The 15,419-nt window shown below is 43.9% G+C and overlaps 1 protein-coding gene across 1 annotated transcript in view; it reads right to left on the minus strand.

The window, feature by feature from the left end:
* Nucleotides 1-15,419, minus strand: part of LOC126416398 (malonate--CoA ligase ACSF3, mitochondrial-like) — a 104,383-nt gene that overhangs the window by 20,668 nt on the left and 68,296 nt on the right. The window contains exons 8-9 of the mRNA XM_050084088.1: nucleotides 8,434-8,583; nucleotides 5,376-5,554 (exon numbers count right to left, since the gene is read on the minus strand). Coding sequence (XP_049940045.1) covers nucleotides 5,376-5,554; nucleotides 8,434-8,583 — 329 coding nt within the window. The remainder of the gene's footprint in view (nucleotides 1-5,375; nucleotides 5,555-8,433; nucleotides 8,584-15,419) is intronic.

Here is a 15,419-nt window from a genome sequence, read left to right on the forward strand (position 1 = left end):
AGCATCTTCCAGCTTGTCACAAGGGAGTAACATCTGTGACTCAGCACAGGATGCTATTTTTATCAAGACTGATCCAGACCGCATTTTGGACAAGCCCTCCACCTCCCCAAACTTGTCCTCTAAATGCTCTACAAAGAACGGAGGCTTCATAGACACAAAGGATTCCCCATCAGCTCTCTTACATACTAGGTACCGAGGCGAATAAGCTTTGCTGCCATCCTTAGCCTTTCGTTCCTTCCATGGTGTGGCCAGGGAGGGAAACAATTTGGGGTCATAAATGTTTGCATTAAATTGAGCCCTGGAACCCTTAGAGACTGCTGGCAGCTGGCCACCAGCAAGAGATGTGCCATGCTTCATTGCATGTTGTCCGCCCTGATGCCACTCACTCCGACCAAGGGACCTCCCCACAGGCGCCACCCAGCTGCAGCAAGGGCCACCCAGCTGCAGCAAGGGCCACCTGGCAGGATGGTCATTGCCGGGAGTCCTGATGCCCCAGGGAGATAGGCATCTACTCCTTGGCATAAGTGGGGAGTTAGTGGCACAGGCATCAGCAGAGCGATCCCTGTGTTGTCAGGGGCCTACACCCAACAGGGTACACGGCGGCTCAACCACAACGGACTGGCTACCGTGCTGGATATCAGGTGCAAAGAAGTCCATGGTCGTCGTCGGCGCAGAAAGCGACACTGCATAGTGCATGGCAGAAACTGCACACCGGAATGTATCCTCGCCCAAGAGATGGAGAGTGAGCGGGACAGCAATGCGACGATGAGAGAGTGGGCTAAAGATCTCCATGCACAATGGACACGATGCACCATGTAAGCCCTTCCCCAATTGGCTCGCTCTTTGGGAAATTTGGAAATACGGAAGTCAAACCCTACAGGGGACAATCACATAAAAGCCGAAACGTGGGAGACTCCTTTAAGTCGCCTCTTACAACACTCCTTTTAGACGTCTCTTACAACAGGCAGGAATACCGCAGGCCTATTCTTACCCCCGGACCCGCAGGGAGGGAAACTCATTGGAGACACATTAACTTAATAATTTGAACTTACTGCTGGAAACAACGATATTCATATTATATTACTGCTGAAATGTAATTGACCTTCTGTTTGCAATTAATAATAATACTCATTTCATGTGAGTATATTCACAATATTCTACAATCTATTCATTGCACCTCACATGAACCACACTTATTTAGAAATTTGAGAAGCAATCTAAAGGCAAATTTGACAGAAGTGAAAACATTATATTCTTACTAGTCAATATGTTAGTGACTATTCATTGCTGTAATCATAATTAAGAAGGTATATACAACTAGGGCTGTGGTTACTGCATGATCTGTACGGAGGAGAGGTCTACCGTTTGCATGGCAACTATCAACCAGCTCCATATGGCCATTGTGTACTTTATCAGTAGTACAAGAGAAACACAGTCTTCTATTAAAACTTCCTTTTTTTAACTGTGTATTTCAGCCTTAAGTCACGCATAATTCTTCTAATACTCATAGTTAGAAATACCGGTGCACCTACATACCAGCCGACAAAATTTCTGAAACGCATTCTCAGCAAATATGTGGGGAAGCGTGAACACCATAACCGTAACTCTGTTGACTATGAGTACCATTTCAGTCAACTGTGACTCTGGGAAATAGATATTATGGTCAGTTTTGATGTAGTCTCCCTCTTTACAAGAATCCCACTTTCTGACTCCTCGGGAAAGTTCAACAATTACTTCATAGACCATTTAAGCATGTTTGATGGAAATTTTCTGTTTGATGGAAAATATTATGAACAAACTGAAGGTTTGGCAATGGCTAGCCTGTTCTCACCGGTTCTCTATACGTGGAACACTTTGAATCAAAGGCACTAGGGGTTGGGTTGTTTGGGGGAAGAGACCAAACAGCGAGGTCATCAGTCTCATTGGATTAGGGAAGGACAGGGAAGGAAGTCGGCCGTGCCCCTTCAAAGGAACAATCCCGGCATTTGCCTGGAGCGATTCAGGGAAATCACGGAAAACTGAATTCAGGATGACCGGACGCGGGACTGAACCGTCCTCCTCCCGAATGCGAGTCCAGTGTGCTAACCAAAGGCACTAGAATCTGCTGATACCAGAGTGTTTCTATCACTACTTGGATGACCCATCTGTAGTGTGGTCACATGGAGCAGAAAAATTTGAAGAGTCCTGAAATGTTTAAAGACTAGTCATCGTAACATAAAATTCATGATGTAACTCTAAAAAGAGGATGTGTTAGTTAAGGGAAGAATGGATGGGTAGCTGGGTCATAGTGTACGCACACTGACTTCTGTGTCTCCACACCTCATACGTCACAAAGAAATTAAAAAAAACTCTGGCCATAGAGCTCAAACACTTTCACACAAGGAGAGGCTCACCAAAGAATTACAACACCTACAAATCCAAAGAAATAGTACGTACAATTAGGGAAAGGCAACCATTCACCTATAGGGGATTGATGTGTGGCAAACAGAAACATGCATTAGGAAACAGAATTCACATTAGCTTTCAAGCTCTTGCTCTTTCTCTAGCAAAGTACACACACACACACACACACACACACACACACACAGCTACTTGTTAACCATAAGGCAAAAATACTCTCCTTTTTACACGACATAATTTGCCAAAAATTAGTTTTTTGATATCTCAAACTGTTTTTAGGTACCCCAGATGTTATGAATATCTCATTTTTGCTGTATCACTTGCACACAAGAACGGAAGTGAATGCACTATGTACAATCCAATTTTCATGGGTCTGCAGGCAGATACAGGTCTCCTCCCAAGTCTAAAGAAAATTTCAGTATCTTAACAGAGCAGAAAAATATAGTTTGCTCATGTTAAGTTAGAGACAGGCACAATTAAAAGACTTAACATAAGCTTTCAGCCACAGCTTTCATCTGACAAGGGCTATGACAGAAATTTTATGTAGAAGTGTCTTAATTGTGCCTGTCTACAACTTAGGCAATGACTGTTTCATTCATCCAGACTAGGCATACAATGCGAGTTCGCAGCAGTCAGTGCGAGTTCGCAGCAGTCAGTGCGAGTTCGCAGCAGTCAGTGCTGCCACCCACCTGTACCATTAGATAAAATTGTGATTTTCTTAACACTACTTCAAGCAGCCTCAAGCTGGCCCCTGATATGCATGTAACCTGCTTTCTTTGTGTGCGCACTCTTGGATTAGGAAATAAGACACTAAAGTAGCTGATAAGTTTTGCTATTTGAAAAGCAAAATAATGATGAAGTCTAAAGTTGAGAGGATGTAAATTGCAGATTGGCAACAGCAAGGAAAGCATCTGTAAAAGAGAAATTTTTTGGGAACAAATATAAGTTAATAATAATGGCGTGTGACGGGGCCTCCTGTCGGGTAGAATGTTAGGAATTATTTTCTCAAGGTCCAGAACAAATTTTTCTCTCTGCAGCAGAGTGTGCACTGACATGAAACTTCCTGCCAGATTGAAACTCTGTGCCGGACCGAGACTCAAACTTGGGACCTTAGTCTTTTGTGGGCAAATGGTCTACCAACTGAGCTACCCAAGTATGACTCACAACCATTCTCACAGCATTACTTCTAAAGGTATTTGTTCGGAATACACCGTTATATGGAAGTGAAATGTGGACAACAAACAGTTCAGACAAGAAGAGAATAGAAACTTTCAAAATAGGGTACAACAGAAGAATGCTGAAGATCAGATGGGTGGAATACTAACAAGGAGGTACTGATAGAACTGGATAGACAGGAAATATATGGCACAACTTGATAAGAAGATGGGTCTGTTTATAGGAAACATCCTGAGGCATTAAGGAATTGCCAGTTTGGAAATGCAACAAAGTGTGGGACGTAAAAATTGAAGGCTTGACTACAGCAAGCAGGTTCAGACGGCTAGAGGTGGCAGCACTGAAAACAGAGCTGAAGAGATTTTCACGGGACAGACAAACATGGAATGCTGCATCACATCAGTCTTCAGATGAAAGCCCACCACCCCAATCATAATCAACAACAACAAAAACAACAACATGATCTCATTTGAAGTATTAATTTGTCTGTTGGCATAACATTCAGATGTTACCACAACACAAAAATGTGAAAGGAGAGACGAAAATTTATTCACTTGTATGAGCAGAAGGAATGTGTGGATGGGGGCATGACTGATTCTTTAATTTATACTGATAAGATGCTACAATTAGTATTTATTATTATTATTATTATTATTTTATACTTGGTGACATGATGGAATAAACCAGATGATGTCTGTTTTCTGCTTAAGTAGTCAGCATTTCACTTCTGTCATTAATTTTAATCTCTCTGAGTCACTGAAGTAGTGCAGATCTCTATTTTAAAAAGGACAGAAGCAAAAGTAACATCATCTCCTTAACAGTGGTAAAAAATAGGACAGATAAAATAAAAGATTTTATAAATCTCTCTGACAAGATTGGCAGATCAATCCTGTGATCATCCTCATTTGTTTAGTCAATGTCTCAGATATTTGGGGTTTTCATCATGATGCCTACCAATTGTCCAGAACACACCACATGCTTAAGGCTGAGACATGCCTGCAGCAAGAAATGTCTATCTCCACACAGGTCACACCACATGCTTAAGGCTGAGACATGCCTGCAGCAAGAAATGTCTATCTCCACACAGGTCATAAGGATTTCAGAAAAAATTCTGCTTAACAATACTATTTGACACACGTAAAAACAACTACGGTTTCATTACTTGAGGGAGAATGATCTGTGGTAGAAATAGGCACTCAATATAATTATAATATGCATATATTTTAGTTTACCTTTGTTTTAATCTAGAAAGCAATACAGCGTATTTAAATAACAGCGCTCAATTGCTGAAGGGGTGAAGTAACAATATGCCAACTAAGATTTGTTGCTGCAGCCAGGATAAATACTGCACCGTCTCAAACCTTGTAAGTGATACTGCATGCAACTGTCAGCTTCATATTCACAATAATATGGGACAACATAGTGTTATGCACAAGTTTTTGGTCCATCCCTTTTTCATACGCCTATAAAGGCCACAAAAAGGTGACTGTTCAGCACATGGCTCACTAATACAGACTTAATATAGTTGTGATATGCATAAATTTCAGTTTATTTCTGTTTTAATCTAGAAAATAGTATCATGTATTTCAATAACAGTGCTCAATGGCTGAAGCGGTGAAGCAACAACACTGGTTTGGCTTCAGCAGCCACTGATGAGCAATCAGTGTCAATGAGACTGTGGGTGTGTTCATTTGGGTTATCATTAGATAATATCTTACAACTTCTGACCACAAATTCCCTGAACTCATTAAGGAATTTAGGCTGTAGTGACTCACAGGAACCCACTAGATAATAACACTTACCCTTTGTCCCCAGGTGGGGTCCTCAACACCAAGTACAGCAACATCTGCCAATGCTGGATGCGCCAACAGCTTGGCTTCTATGTCAACCGCACCCACCTTATATCCACCAGTCTTAATGACATCAACTGATGTCCGACCGAGCAGTCTGTAGTAACCATCCTCTATAACAGCTGTGTCACCTGAAAACGCATAAAGTTCCCTATCATTTGAGACATGTTAAGTACATAATTGCAAAGATTTCTTTACATTATTGATCAGGGGACAAAAGCCACAGTGGGTACACTGACTCACATTAAATATTAATGTTTATGGGCCTTGTACACATTGTGAGCATGGAAAAGGGAGGAGGGAAGATCACATTTCAATGTCCTGTATATATCAAGGTTACTTGAGATGGATCATCAACTCAGTTGGATAAAGGTGGGGTGGAAAATTGCATATTACTTTTCTAAAGTAATAAGTCAACATCCTGGAATTCATGGAAAAACATTTAAAGAAATCATTGTAATCATACATCTGCGAAGTTATATGGTTATGAGCACAGCATCTGATGCACAGCTGCTGGTTATCTCTTAGCGGTAGCTTAATATTTAAGCGAAGCTTGATCAAAGTTCATTTTTGTGCTCATCTTAAGATCAGCCGCTTTACACAATTGCCCCTCAGTCTGAAGCTCACAAGGTATGGCCATTTGCCTTACCCATCATTTTGCAATTTGTGCTCGTGCTCCATCTCCAATGACAAAAAGAAAATAACCAGTAGACACAACTCAGAAAGAGGAATACAGCAACTGTTATTTCCAAGTTGCCTGTGAGCTTCTGCCTCTGTGCATAGTGTGAGTTAAGATCATCATCTAAGAAGTGGCACTGTGACTTTTTATTTCTCACTACAAGCGGCATTTGTGTTGCAATCTGGTGTACAACATTTTGCTGTGGTAGTCTTCCAGATGCTTTGATCTAAAATGTTCCATTCTGCTATTTCTTTTTCCGATTTTTGAACACACCACAAAAAGTGCTAAAGGTAACTGATGCTTACCTCTTCCTCTTTTCTCAGAGTTCCATAACACCCTTGTTTAACAACTTATGAGCTAGTTTCAATAACCATATTATGATTTACACACGACCAAGCTCTTTAGGTGTAATGAGATGGAATAGTCAGGTCAGTAGCTTCAGTTCGCCTTGTAGTATCATGTCAACCACAGGCAAAAAAGGTCAAGGGAACATTTGTAGTACTCTTGGGCAATCTAGGTGGATAAAAATATGTATATAGTGAGAATTAAAAGCAATGAGTACAGCTACATGTCTACAATTCCTAAAGTGCAGTTGTTGTTGATAAGAATTAAGCAACAAAATATCAAAGTTCCACAAACAAAAATATTGTCATAACAGATAGGCAAATTTTCAAAATAGCCAATTTGACTGATTCTGCAGTTCCTTGTTAATGTTATCTGTTTCTGACAATAAAAATTAGTTTCATTTGAGCTGTATCATATATAACTGTAACACTAGACAAAGAAATAAGTTTAATGTTGACTTTACCTTCTGTTGAGGGTTCATAGGTGTGGTATGTACTGGGGTGTAAATGTATTTGACACCTCTCATCTAACACAATATAAAATTTAGGAATGCCAACCAATTAAAAAGAAAACTAAAAAACATTTTTCATTTCCTATTATTTCTACAAATTCTCTGAATATGCAGATTCAAGGTGTGAAAAGTTCTGTTAGCTGCATGGTTAGCAACATTGTTGTTCATATAACTTATGGGAATGCAGCCAGGTCACGTCATTGACAACCGCCAATATTTTGACAGCAGCACATCCTGCCATTTTCAAGGCATAACTGCAGCAGGTCAGCACAGTGCAAGGGAATTTAAAATCAAGATGACATAAGGAAAGGTTGATGGTAAATTGGGACAAGCTGTTTATAGGAAGCCTGATCAGACTTAATTGCATCTGCAGGCTAATAGTTGTCACCATCTGGCCCATTGTGAAAGGGAACTTTGTGTCCTGGTTCACAGGGGCAATGTCATCTTGAACCCTGAGAATTTGTCAGTCAAATTCACCCACCTACTCTGGTCCCTTCAATCCCCACACACCAAACAGCCAATCAACCAACCAACCAACCAACCAACCAACCAACCAACCAGCCCATCTCCAACTCACCTTCTGTTGGAATGGTTATAGTGAAAGGCAAATTAGCTGTGCATTGCACTATTGACTAGCTATCATTATGGCACCAAAGTCTACAGCCTTTTTGCCTTACGGAGAGAATATTTCAAAGAGGACTGATCGTATTTTGCGGATATGTGATATGAAGTGTGTTTTTCAACCACCAACCTTTTAGGTTCCATAAAGGATGATTTCGGTTTGCAAAGCCAGATGCAGCTGAGGGACTGTGAAGGAGCAGTGTACTGAGAATAAGTATCACACAGGCTTACAACAGCCAAGCTAATCCGCCATTGCAGAGCACTGCCTTGGCACTGGTCATCCTTTGGAATATAGCAACACAGAGGTTATGGCATGTACTTCCAGCTACTGGGATGGTGTTATTAAGGAAGCGCTTGAAATCAAGTTAGCAAGTAACCTTATAAATAGAGATGGCAGTTGTTGTTTAAAATCTGCATGGAATCCTGCTTTCCCCTTTGTCAAAAAACAGAGGAACAGAGTTAATGCTCTTTTGCCCACTTTTAGATTACTTTCACTATCGATAACCCTTGACATCGGTCTTCTTTAGTTTATGATGGTGCTTGTGTTTTATCTTTTTGGAATTTCTCTGAAAACCGAGGTTTTAAATTCCCTTACATTGGATTGAATTGCTGTGTCTTGAAAATGGCAGGGTGTGCTCCTGTCAAAATATCAGCAGTTGTCGACACAACCTGGTTGCAGTTCCATGAGTTATTTTAACATTGTATATGCCAGGAGGGAATCAGGTCTCGGAGTAATGGTGTTCATTGTAAAGGTGTGTGTTACGTATGAACTTATGCTAAGAAAGTTTTGGGAAAGAGAAGATAAGAGGAGATATCTTGAAGTTAAAATCACTCCTCACAGTAAGTCTACAGACCTGTCTTGAACCATCCATCCTCTGTGAATTCTTTTGCTGTGGCTTGTGGCCTGTTCCAGTATCTGGAAAAAACATTGTCCCCTTTCACCTGCACTTCACCACTATCACTTAGCCGTACAGTGACACCAGGAAGTGGGTGTCCAACAGATCCTGAAACACATATTTGAAAACACAGATAGTTTACTAACATATGAACTAACAAGATTAATAAATTTAAAACAAAGCAGCTGTGGTAGTTTCATAAAAATTACTGTGGAGTGCATATACATAAAAGCTGCAACATGGTCTAGCAGGTCAACTCTCACTACGTGATTAATTAGGAATGGAAATTACCATTCAAAACTCCAAGGCAATGTAATTCACAAGAGATGTTGAAGTTGTTAAGAAACTGGTTACATGAACACAAAACTTAACAATCAGATACACTATCATCTTGCAGTAGAACATGTTCTTTTCCTAATATTGTGAGTGCCTTGAGTGGCACAGGTAGCAGTGAAGTTTTTAACGAAACTTGTTACAGAAAATAAATCTCACTGCATTGATTAGCAATGCAAACTCTGAAAAACTTGGGTTTTATATTCACTGTCTAACTTTTATTTCACATGAGATTAAATTTACACCTATACTCTGTGATTTCTTGGGCCAGTGCTTGGGTCATAGCAGACGAGGGGTCTGCCAGGACTTATCTGTGGTGAGAGAAACCTCGCCTGCATCTGATCTGCCAACCAGATTGAGAGCAAAAACAGTAACAGACTGAAGAATGCTTTCTAGCCGGGAGATTTGTAATAGTGAAAGTGAGAAGGCTAAAATGTAGTGGATATTAGCTGGACTGACAACAATAAAATAAATAAATATATATATATATATATATATATATATATATATATATATATATATATATATATATATATATATATATATATATATATATATATGATGATAGAGGGAAACATTCCACGTGAGAAAAATATATCTAAAAAGAAAGATGATGAAACTTACCAAACAAAAGCGCTGGCAGGTCGATAGACACACAAACAAACACAAACATACACACAAAATTCTAGCTTTCGCAACCAATGGTTGCCTCGTCAGGAAAGAGGGAAGGAGAAGGAAAGACAAAAGGATATGGGTTTTAAGGGAGAGGGTAAGGAGTCATTCCAATCCCGGGAGCGGAAAGACTTACCTTAGGGGGAAAAAAGGACAGGTATACACTCGCACACACACACATATCCATCCACACATACACAGACATAAGCAGACATTTGTAAAGGCAAAGAGTTTGGGCATTTTTTGGGCAGAGATGTCAGTCGGGGCGGATGTACAGAGGCAAAGATGAAGTTGAAAGACAGGTGAGGTATGAGCGGCGGCAAATTGAAATTAGAAATTAGCGGAGATTGAGGCCTGGCGGATAGCGAGAAGAAAGGATATGCTGAAGGGCAAGTTCCCATCTCCGGAGTTCTGACAGGTTGGTGTTAGTGGGAAGTATCCAGATAACCCGGACGGTGTAACACTGTGCCAAGATGTGCTGGCCGTGCACCAAGGCATGTTTAGCCACAGGGTGATCCTCATTACCAACAAACACTGTCTGCCTGTGTCCATTCATGCGAATGGACAGTTTGTTGCTGGTCATTCCCACATAGAACGCTTCACAGTGTAGGCAGGTCAGTTGGTAAATCACGTGGGTGCTTTCACACGTGGCTCTGCCTTTGATCGTGTACACCTTCCGGGTTACAGGACTGGAATAGGTGGTGGTGGGAGGGTGCATGGGACAGGTTTTACACCGGGGGCGGTTACAGGGGTAGGAGCCAGAGGGTAGGGAAGGTGGTTTGGGGATTTCATAGGGATGAACTAAGAGGTTGCGAAGGTTAGGTGGACGGCGGAAAGACACTCTTGGTGGAGTGGGGAGGATTTCATGAAGGATGGATCTCATTTCAGGGCAGGATTTGAGGAAGTCGTATCCCTGCTGGAGAGCCACATTCAGAATCTGATCCAGTCCCGGAAAGTATCCTGTCACAAGTGGGGCACTTTTGGGGTTCTTCTGTGGAAGGTTCCGGGTTTGAGGAGATGAGGATGTGGCTCTGGTTATTTGCTTCTGTACCAGGTCGGGAGGGTAGTTACGGGATGCAAAAGCTGTTTTCAGGTTGTTGGTGTAATGGTTCAAGGATTCCGGACTGGAGCAGATTCGTTTGCCACGAAGACCTAGGCTGTAGGGAAGGGACCGTTTGATGTGGAATGGGTGGCAGCTGTCATAATGGAGGTACTGTTGCTTGTTGGTGGGTTTAATGTGGACGGACGTGTGAAGCTGGCCATTGGACAGGTGGAGGTCAACGTCAAGGAAAGTGGCATGGGATTTGGAGTAGGACCAGGTGAATCTGATGGAACCAAAGGAGTTGAGGTTGGAGAGGAAATTCTGGAGTTCTTCTTCACTGTGAGTCCAGATCACGAAAATGTCATCAATAAATCTGTACCAAACTTCGGGTTGGCAGGCCTGGGTAACCAGGAAGGCTTCCTCTAAGCGACCCATGAATAGGTTGGCATACGAGGGGGCCATCCTGGTACCCATGGCTGTTCCCTTTAATTGTTGGTATGTCTGGCCTTCAAAAGTGAAGAAGTTGTGGGTCAGGATGAAGCTCTCCCATCTACTCAATCTCCCACTTCCAGCTCCACTCCCTCCAAAACCTCAAAATTCCAATCAACGCAATCTGGAACCACAACACCCCAATTCAGTAGTTAACCTTTCCTCCAAACCTCTCTCCCAATCCGAAACCTCTGTCCTATCCAAAGGCCTCACCTTCAGCCCCACTCCCAGATTTAACCAAACAGCCCTCGTCAAAGATTTACTGTCCTACACCCGTACTCTCTGCTGGAAATATCACTTTGCCACGAAGAAAAATGATCCTAATCCTACTCCTAAGGATCCAACTCCCCAAGACACTATCCAAATTGAACCATGCCTGGAACAGTTCCGTCCTCCGTCACAGCGGGACCCACCTCCTCTTCCTCAAAATCACCCTCTCCTAACCTTCCAGGAATTTCTGACTTCCAGCCTTGCCTCTCAATCCTTTTTAAAAAACCTTAATCCTACTCCCAACATCACCACTGCTGAAGCCCAGGCTATCCGTGATCTGAAGGCTGACCGATCCATCGTCATTCTTCCGGCGGACAAGGGTTCCACAACTGTGGTACTTGATCGTCGAGAGTATGTGGCTGAGGGACTGCGTCAGCTTTCAGACAACACTACTTACAAAGTTTGCCAAGGCAATCCCATTCCTGATGTCCAGGCGGAGCTTCAAGGAATCCTCAGAACCTTAGGCCCCCTACAAAACCTTTCACCCGACTCCATCAACCTCCTGACCCCACCAACACCCCGCACCCCTACCTTCTACCTTCTTCCCAAAATTCACAAACCCAATCATCCCGGCCGTCCCATTGTAGCTGGTTACCAAGCCCCCACCGAACGCATCTCTGCCTACGTAGATCAACACCTTCAACCCATTACATGCAGTCTCCCATCCTTCATCAAAGACACCAACCACTTTCTCAAACGCCTGGAATCCCTACCCAGTCTGTTACCCCCGGAAACCATCCTTGTAACCATTGATGCCACTTCCTTATACACAAATATTCCGCATGTCCAGGGCCTCGCTGCGATGGAGCACTTCCTTTCACGCCGATCACCTGCCGCCCTACCTAAAACCTCTTTCCTCATTACCTTAGCCAGCTTCATCCTGACCCACAACTTCTTCACTTTTGAAGGCCAGACATACCAACAATTAAAGGGAACAGCCATGGGTACCAGGATGGCCCCCTCGTATGCCAACCTATTCATGGGTCGCTTAGAGGAAGCCTTCCTGGTTACCCAGGCCTGCCAACCCGAAGTTTGGTACAGATTTATTGATGACATTTTCGTGATCTGGACTCACAGTGAAGAAGAACTCCAGAATTTCCTCTCCAACCTCAACTCCTTTGGTTCCATCAGATTCACCTGGTCCTACTCCAAATCCCATGCCACTTTCCTTGACGTTGACCTCCACCTGTCCAATGGCCAGCTTCACACGTCCGTCCACATTAAACCCACCAACAAGCAACAGTACCTCCATTATGACAGCTGCCACCCATTCCACATCAAACGGTCCCTTCCCTACAGCCTAGGTCTTCGTGGCAAACGAATCTGCTCCAGTCCGGAATCCTTGAACCATTACACCAACAACCTGAAAACAGCTTTTGCATCCCGTAACTACCCTCCCGACCTGGTACAGAAGCAAATAACCAGAGCCACATCCTCATCTCCTCAAACCCGGAACCTTCCACAGAAGAACCCCAAAAGTGCCCCACTTGTGACAGGATACTTTCCGGGACTGGATCAGATTCTGAATGTGGCTCTCCAGCAGGGATACGACTTCCTCAAATCCTGCCCTGAAATGAGATCCATCCTTCATGAAATCCTCCCCACTCCACCAAGAGTGTCTTTCCGCCGTCCACCTAACCTTCGCAACCTCTTAGTTCATCCCTATGAAATCCCCAAACCACCTTCCCTACCCTCTGGCTCCTACCCCTGTAACCGCCCCCGGTGTAAAACCTGTCCCATGCACCCTCCCACCACCACCTATTCCAGTCCTGTAACCCGGAAGGTGTACACGATCAAAGGCAGAGCCACGTGTGAAAGCACCCACGTGATTTACCAACTGACCTGCCTACACTGTGAAGCGTTCTATGTGGGAATGACCAGCAACAAACTGTCCATTCGCATGAATGGACACAGGCAGACAGTGTTTGTTGGTAATGAGGATCACCCTGTGGCTAAACATGCCTTGGTGCACGGCCAGCACATCTTGGCACAGTGTTACACCGTCCGGGTTATCTGGATACTTCCCACTAACACCAACCTGTCAGAACTCCGGAGATGGGAACTTGCCCTTCAGCATATCCTTTCTTCTCGCTATCCGCCAGGCCTCAATCTCCGCTAATTTCTAATTTCAATTTGCCGCCGCTCATACCTCACCTGTCTTTCAACTTCATCTTTGCCTCTGTACATCCGCCCCGACTGACATCTCTGCCCAAAAAATGCCCAAACTCTTTGCCTTTACAAATGTCTGCTTATGTCTGTGTATGTGTGGATGGATATGTGTGTGTGTGCGAGTGTATACCTGTCCTTTTTTCCCCCTAAGGTAAGTCTTTCCGCTCCCGGGATTGGAATGACTCCTTACCCTCTCCCTTAAAACCCATATCCTTTTGTCTTTCCTTCTCCTTCCCTCTTTCCTGACGAGGCAACCATTGGTTGCGAAAGCTAGAATTTTGTGTGTATGTTTGTGTTTGTTTGTGTGTCTATCGACCTGCCAGCGCTTTTGTTTGGTAAGTTTCATCATCTGAGCCAGCTTCATCCTGACCCACAACTTCTTCACTTTTGAAGGCCAGACATACCAACAATTAAAGGGAACAGCCATGGGTACCAGGATGGCCCCCTCGTATGCCAACCTATTCATGGGTCGCTTAGAGGAAGCCTTCCTGGTTACCCAGGCCTGCCAACCCGAAGTTTGGTACAGATTTATTGATGACATTTTCGTGATCTGGACTCACAGTGAAGAAGAACTCCAGAATTTCCTCTCCAACCTCAACTCCTTTGGTTCCATCAGATTCACCTGGTCCTACTCCAAATCCCATGCCACTTTCCTTGACGTTGACCTCCACCTGTCCAATGGCCAGCTTCACACGTCCGTCCACATTAAACCCACCAACAAGCAACAGTACCTCCATTATGACAGCTGCCACCCATTCCACATCAAACGGTCCCTTCCCTACAGCCTAGGTCTTCGTGGCAAACGAATCTGCTCCAGTCCGGAATCCTTGAACCATTACACCAACAACCTGAAAACAGCTTTTGCATCCCGTAACTACCCTCCCGACCTGGTACAGAAGCAAATAACCAGAGCCACATCCTCATCTCCTCAAACCCGGAACCTTCCACAGAAGAACCCCAAAAGTGCCCCACTTGTGACAGGATACTTTCCGGGACTGGATCAGATTCTGAATGTGGCTCTCCAGCAGGGATACGACTTCCTCAAATCCTGCCCTGAAATGAGATCCATCCTTCATGAAATCCTCCCCACTCCACCAAGAGTGTCTTTCCGCCGTCCACCTAACCTTCGCAACCTCTTAGTTCATCCCTATGAAATCCCCAAACCACCTTCCCTACCCTCTGGCTCCTACCCCTGTAACCGCCCCCGGTGTAAAACCTGTCCCATGCACCCTCCCACCACCACCTATTCCAGTCCTGTAACCCGGAAGGTGTACACGATCAAAGGCAGAGCCACGTGTGAAAGCACCCACGTGATTTACCAACTGACCTGCCTACACTGTGAAGCGTTCTATGTGGGAATGACCAGCAACAAACTGTCCATTCGCATGAATGGACACAGGCAGACAGTGTTTGTTGGTAATGAGGATCACCCTGTGGCTAAACATGCCTTGGTGCACGGCCAGCACATCTTGGCACAGTGTTACACCGTCCGGGTTATCTGGATACTTCCCACTAACACCAACCTGTCAGAACTCCGGAGATGGGAACTTGCCCTTCAGCATATCCTTTCTTCTCGCTATCCGCCAGGCCTCAATCTCCGCTAATTTCTAATTTCAATTTGCCGCCGCTCATACCTCACCTGTCTTTCAACTTCATCTTTGCCTCTGTACATCCGCCCCGACTGACATCTCTGCCCAAAAAATGCCCAAACTCTTTGCCTTTACAAATGTCTGCTTATGTCTGTGTATGTGTGGATGGATATGTGTGTGTGTGCGAGTGTATACCTGTCCTTTTTTCCCCCTAAGGTAAGTCTTTCCGCTCCCGGGATTGGAATGACTCCTTACCCTCTCCCTTAAAACCCATATCCTTTTGTCTTTCCTTCTCCTTCCCTCTTTCCTGACGAGGCAACCATTGGTTGCGAAAGCTAGAATTTTGTGTGTATGTTTGTGTTTGTTTGTGTGTCTATCGA

Source organism: Schistocerca serialis, chromosome 8 (genome assembly GCF_023864345.2).
Source record: "Schistocerca serialis cubense isolate TAMUIC-IGC-003099 chromosome 8, iqSchSeri2.2, whole genome shotgun sequence".
In the NCBI taxonomy this organism is placed as follows: domain Eukaryota; kingdom Metazoa; phylum Arthropoda; class Insecta; order Orthoptera; family Acrididae; genus Schistocerca; species Schistocerca serialis.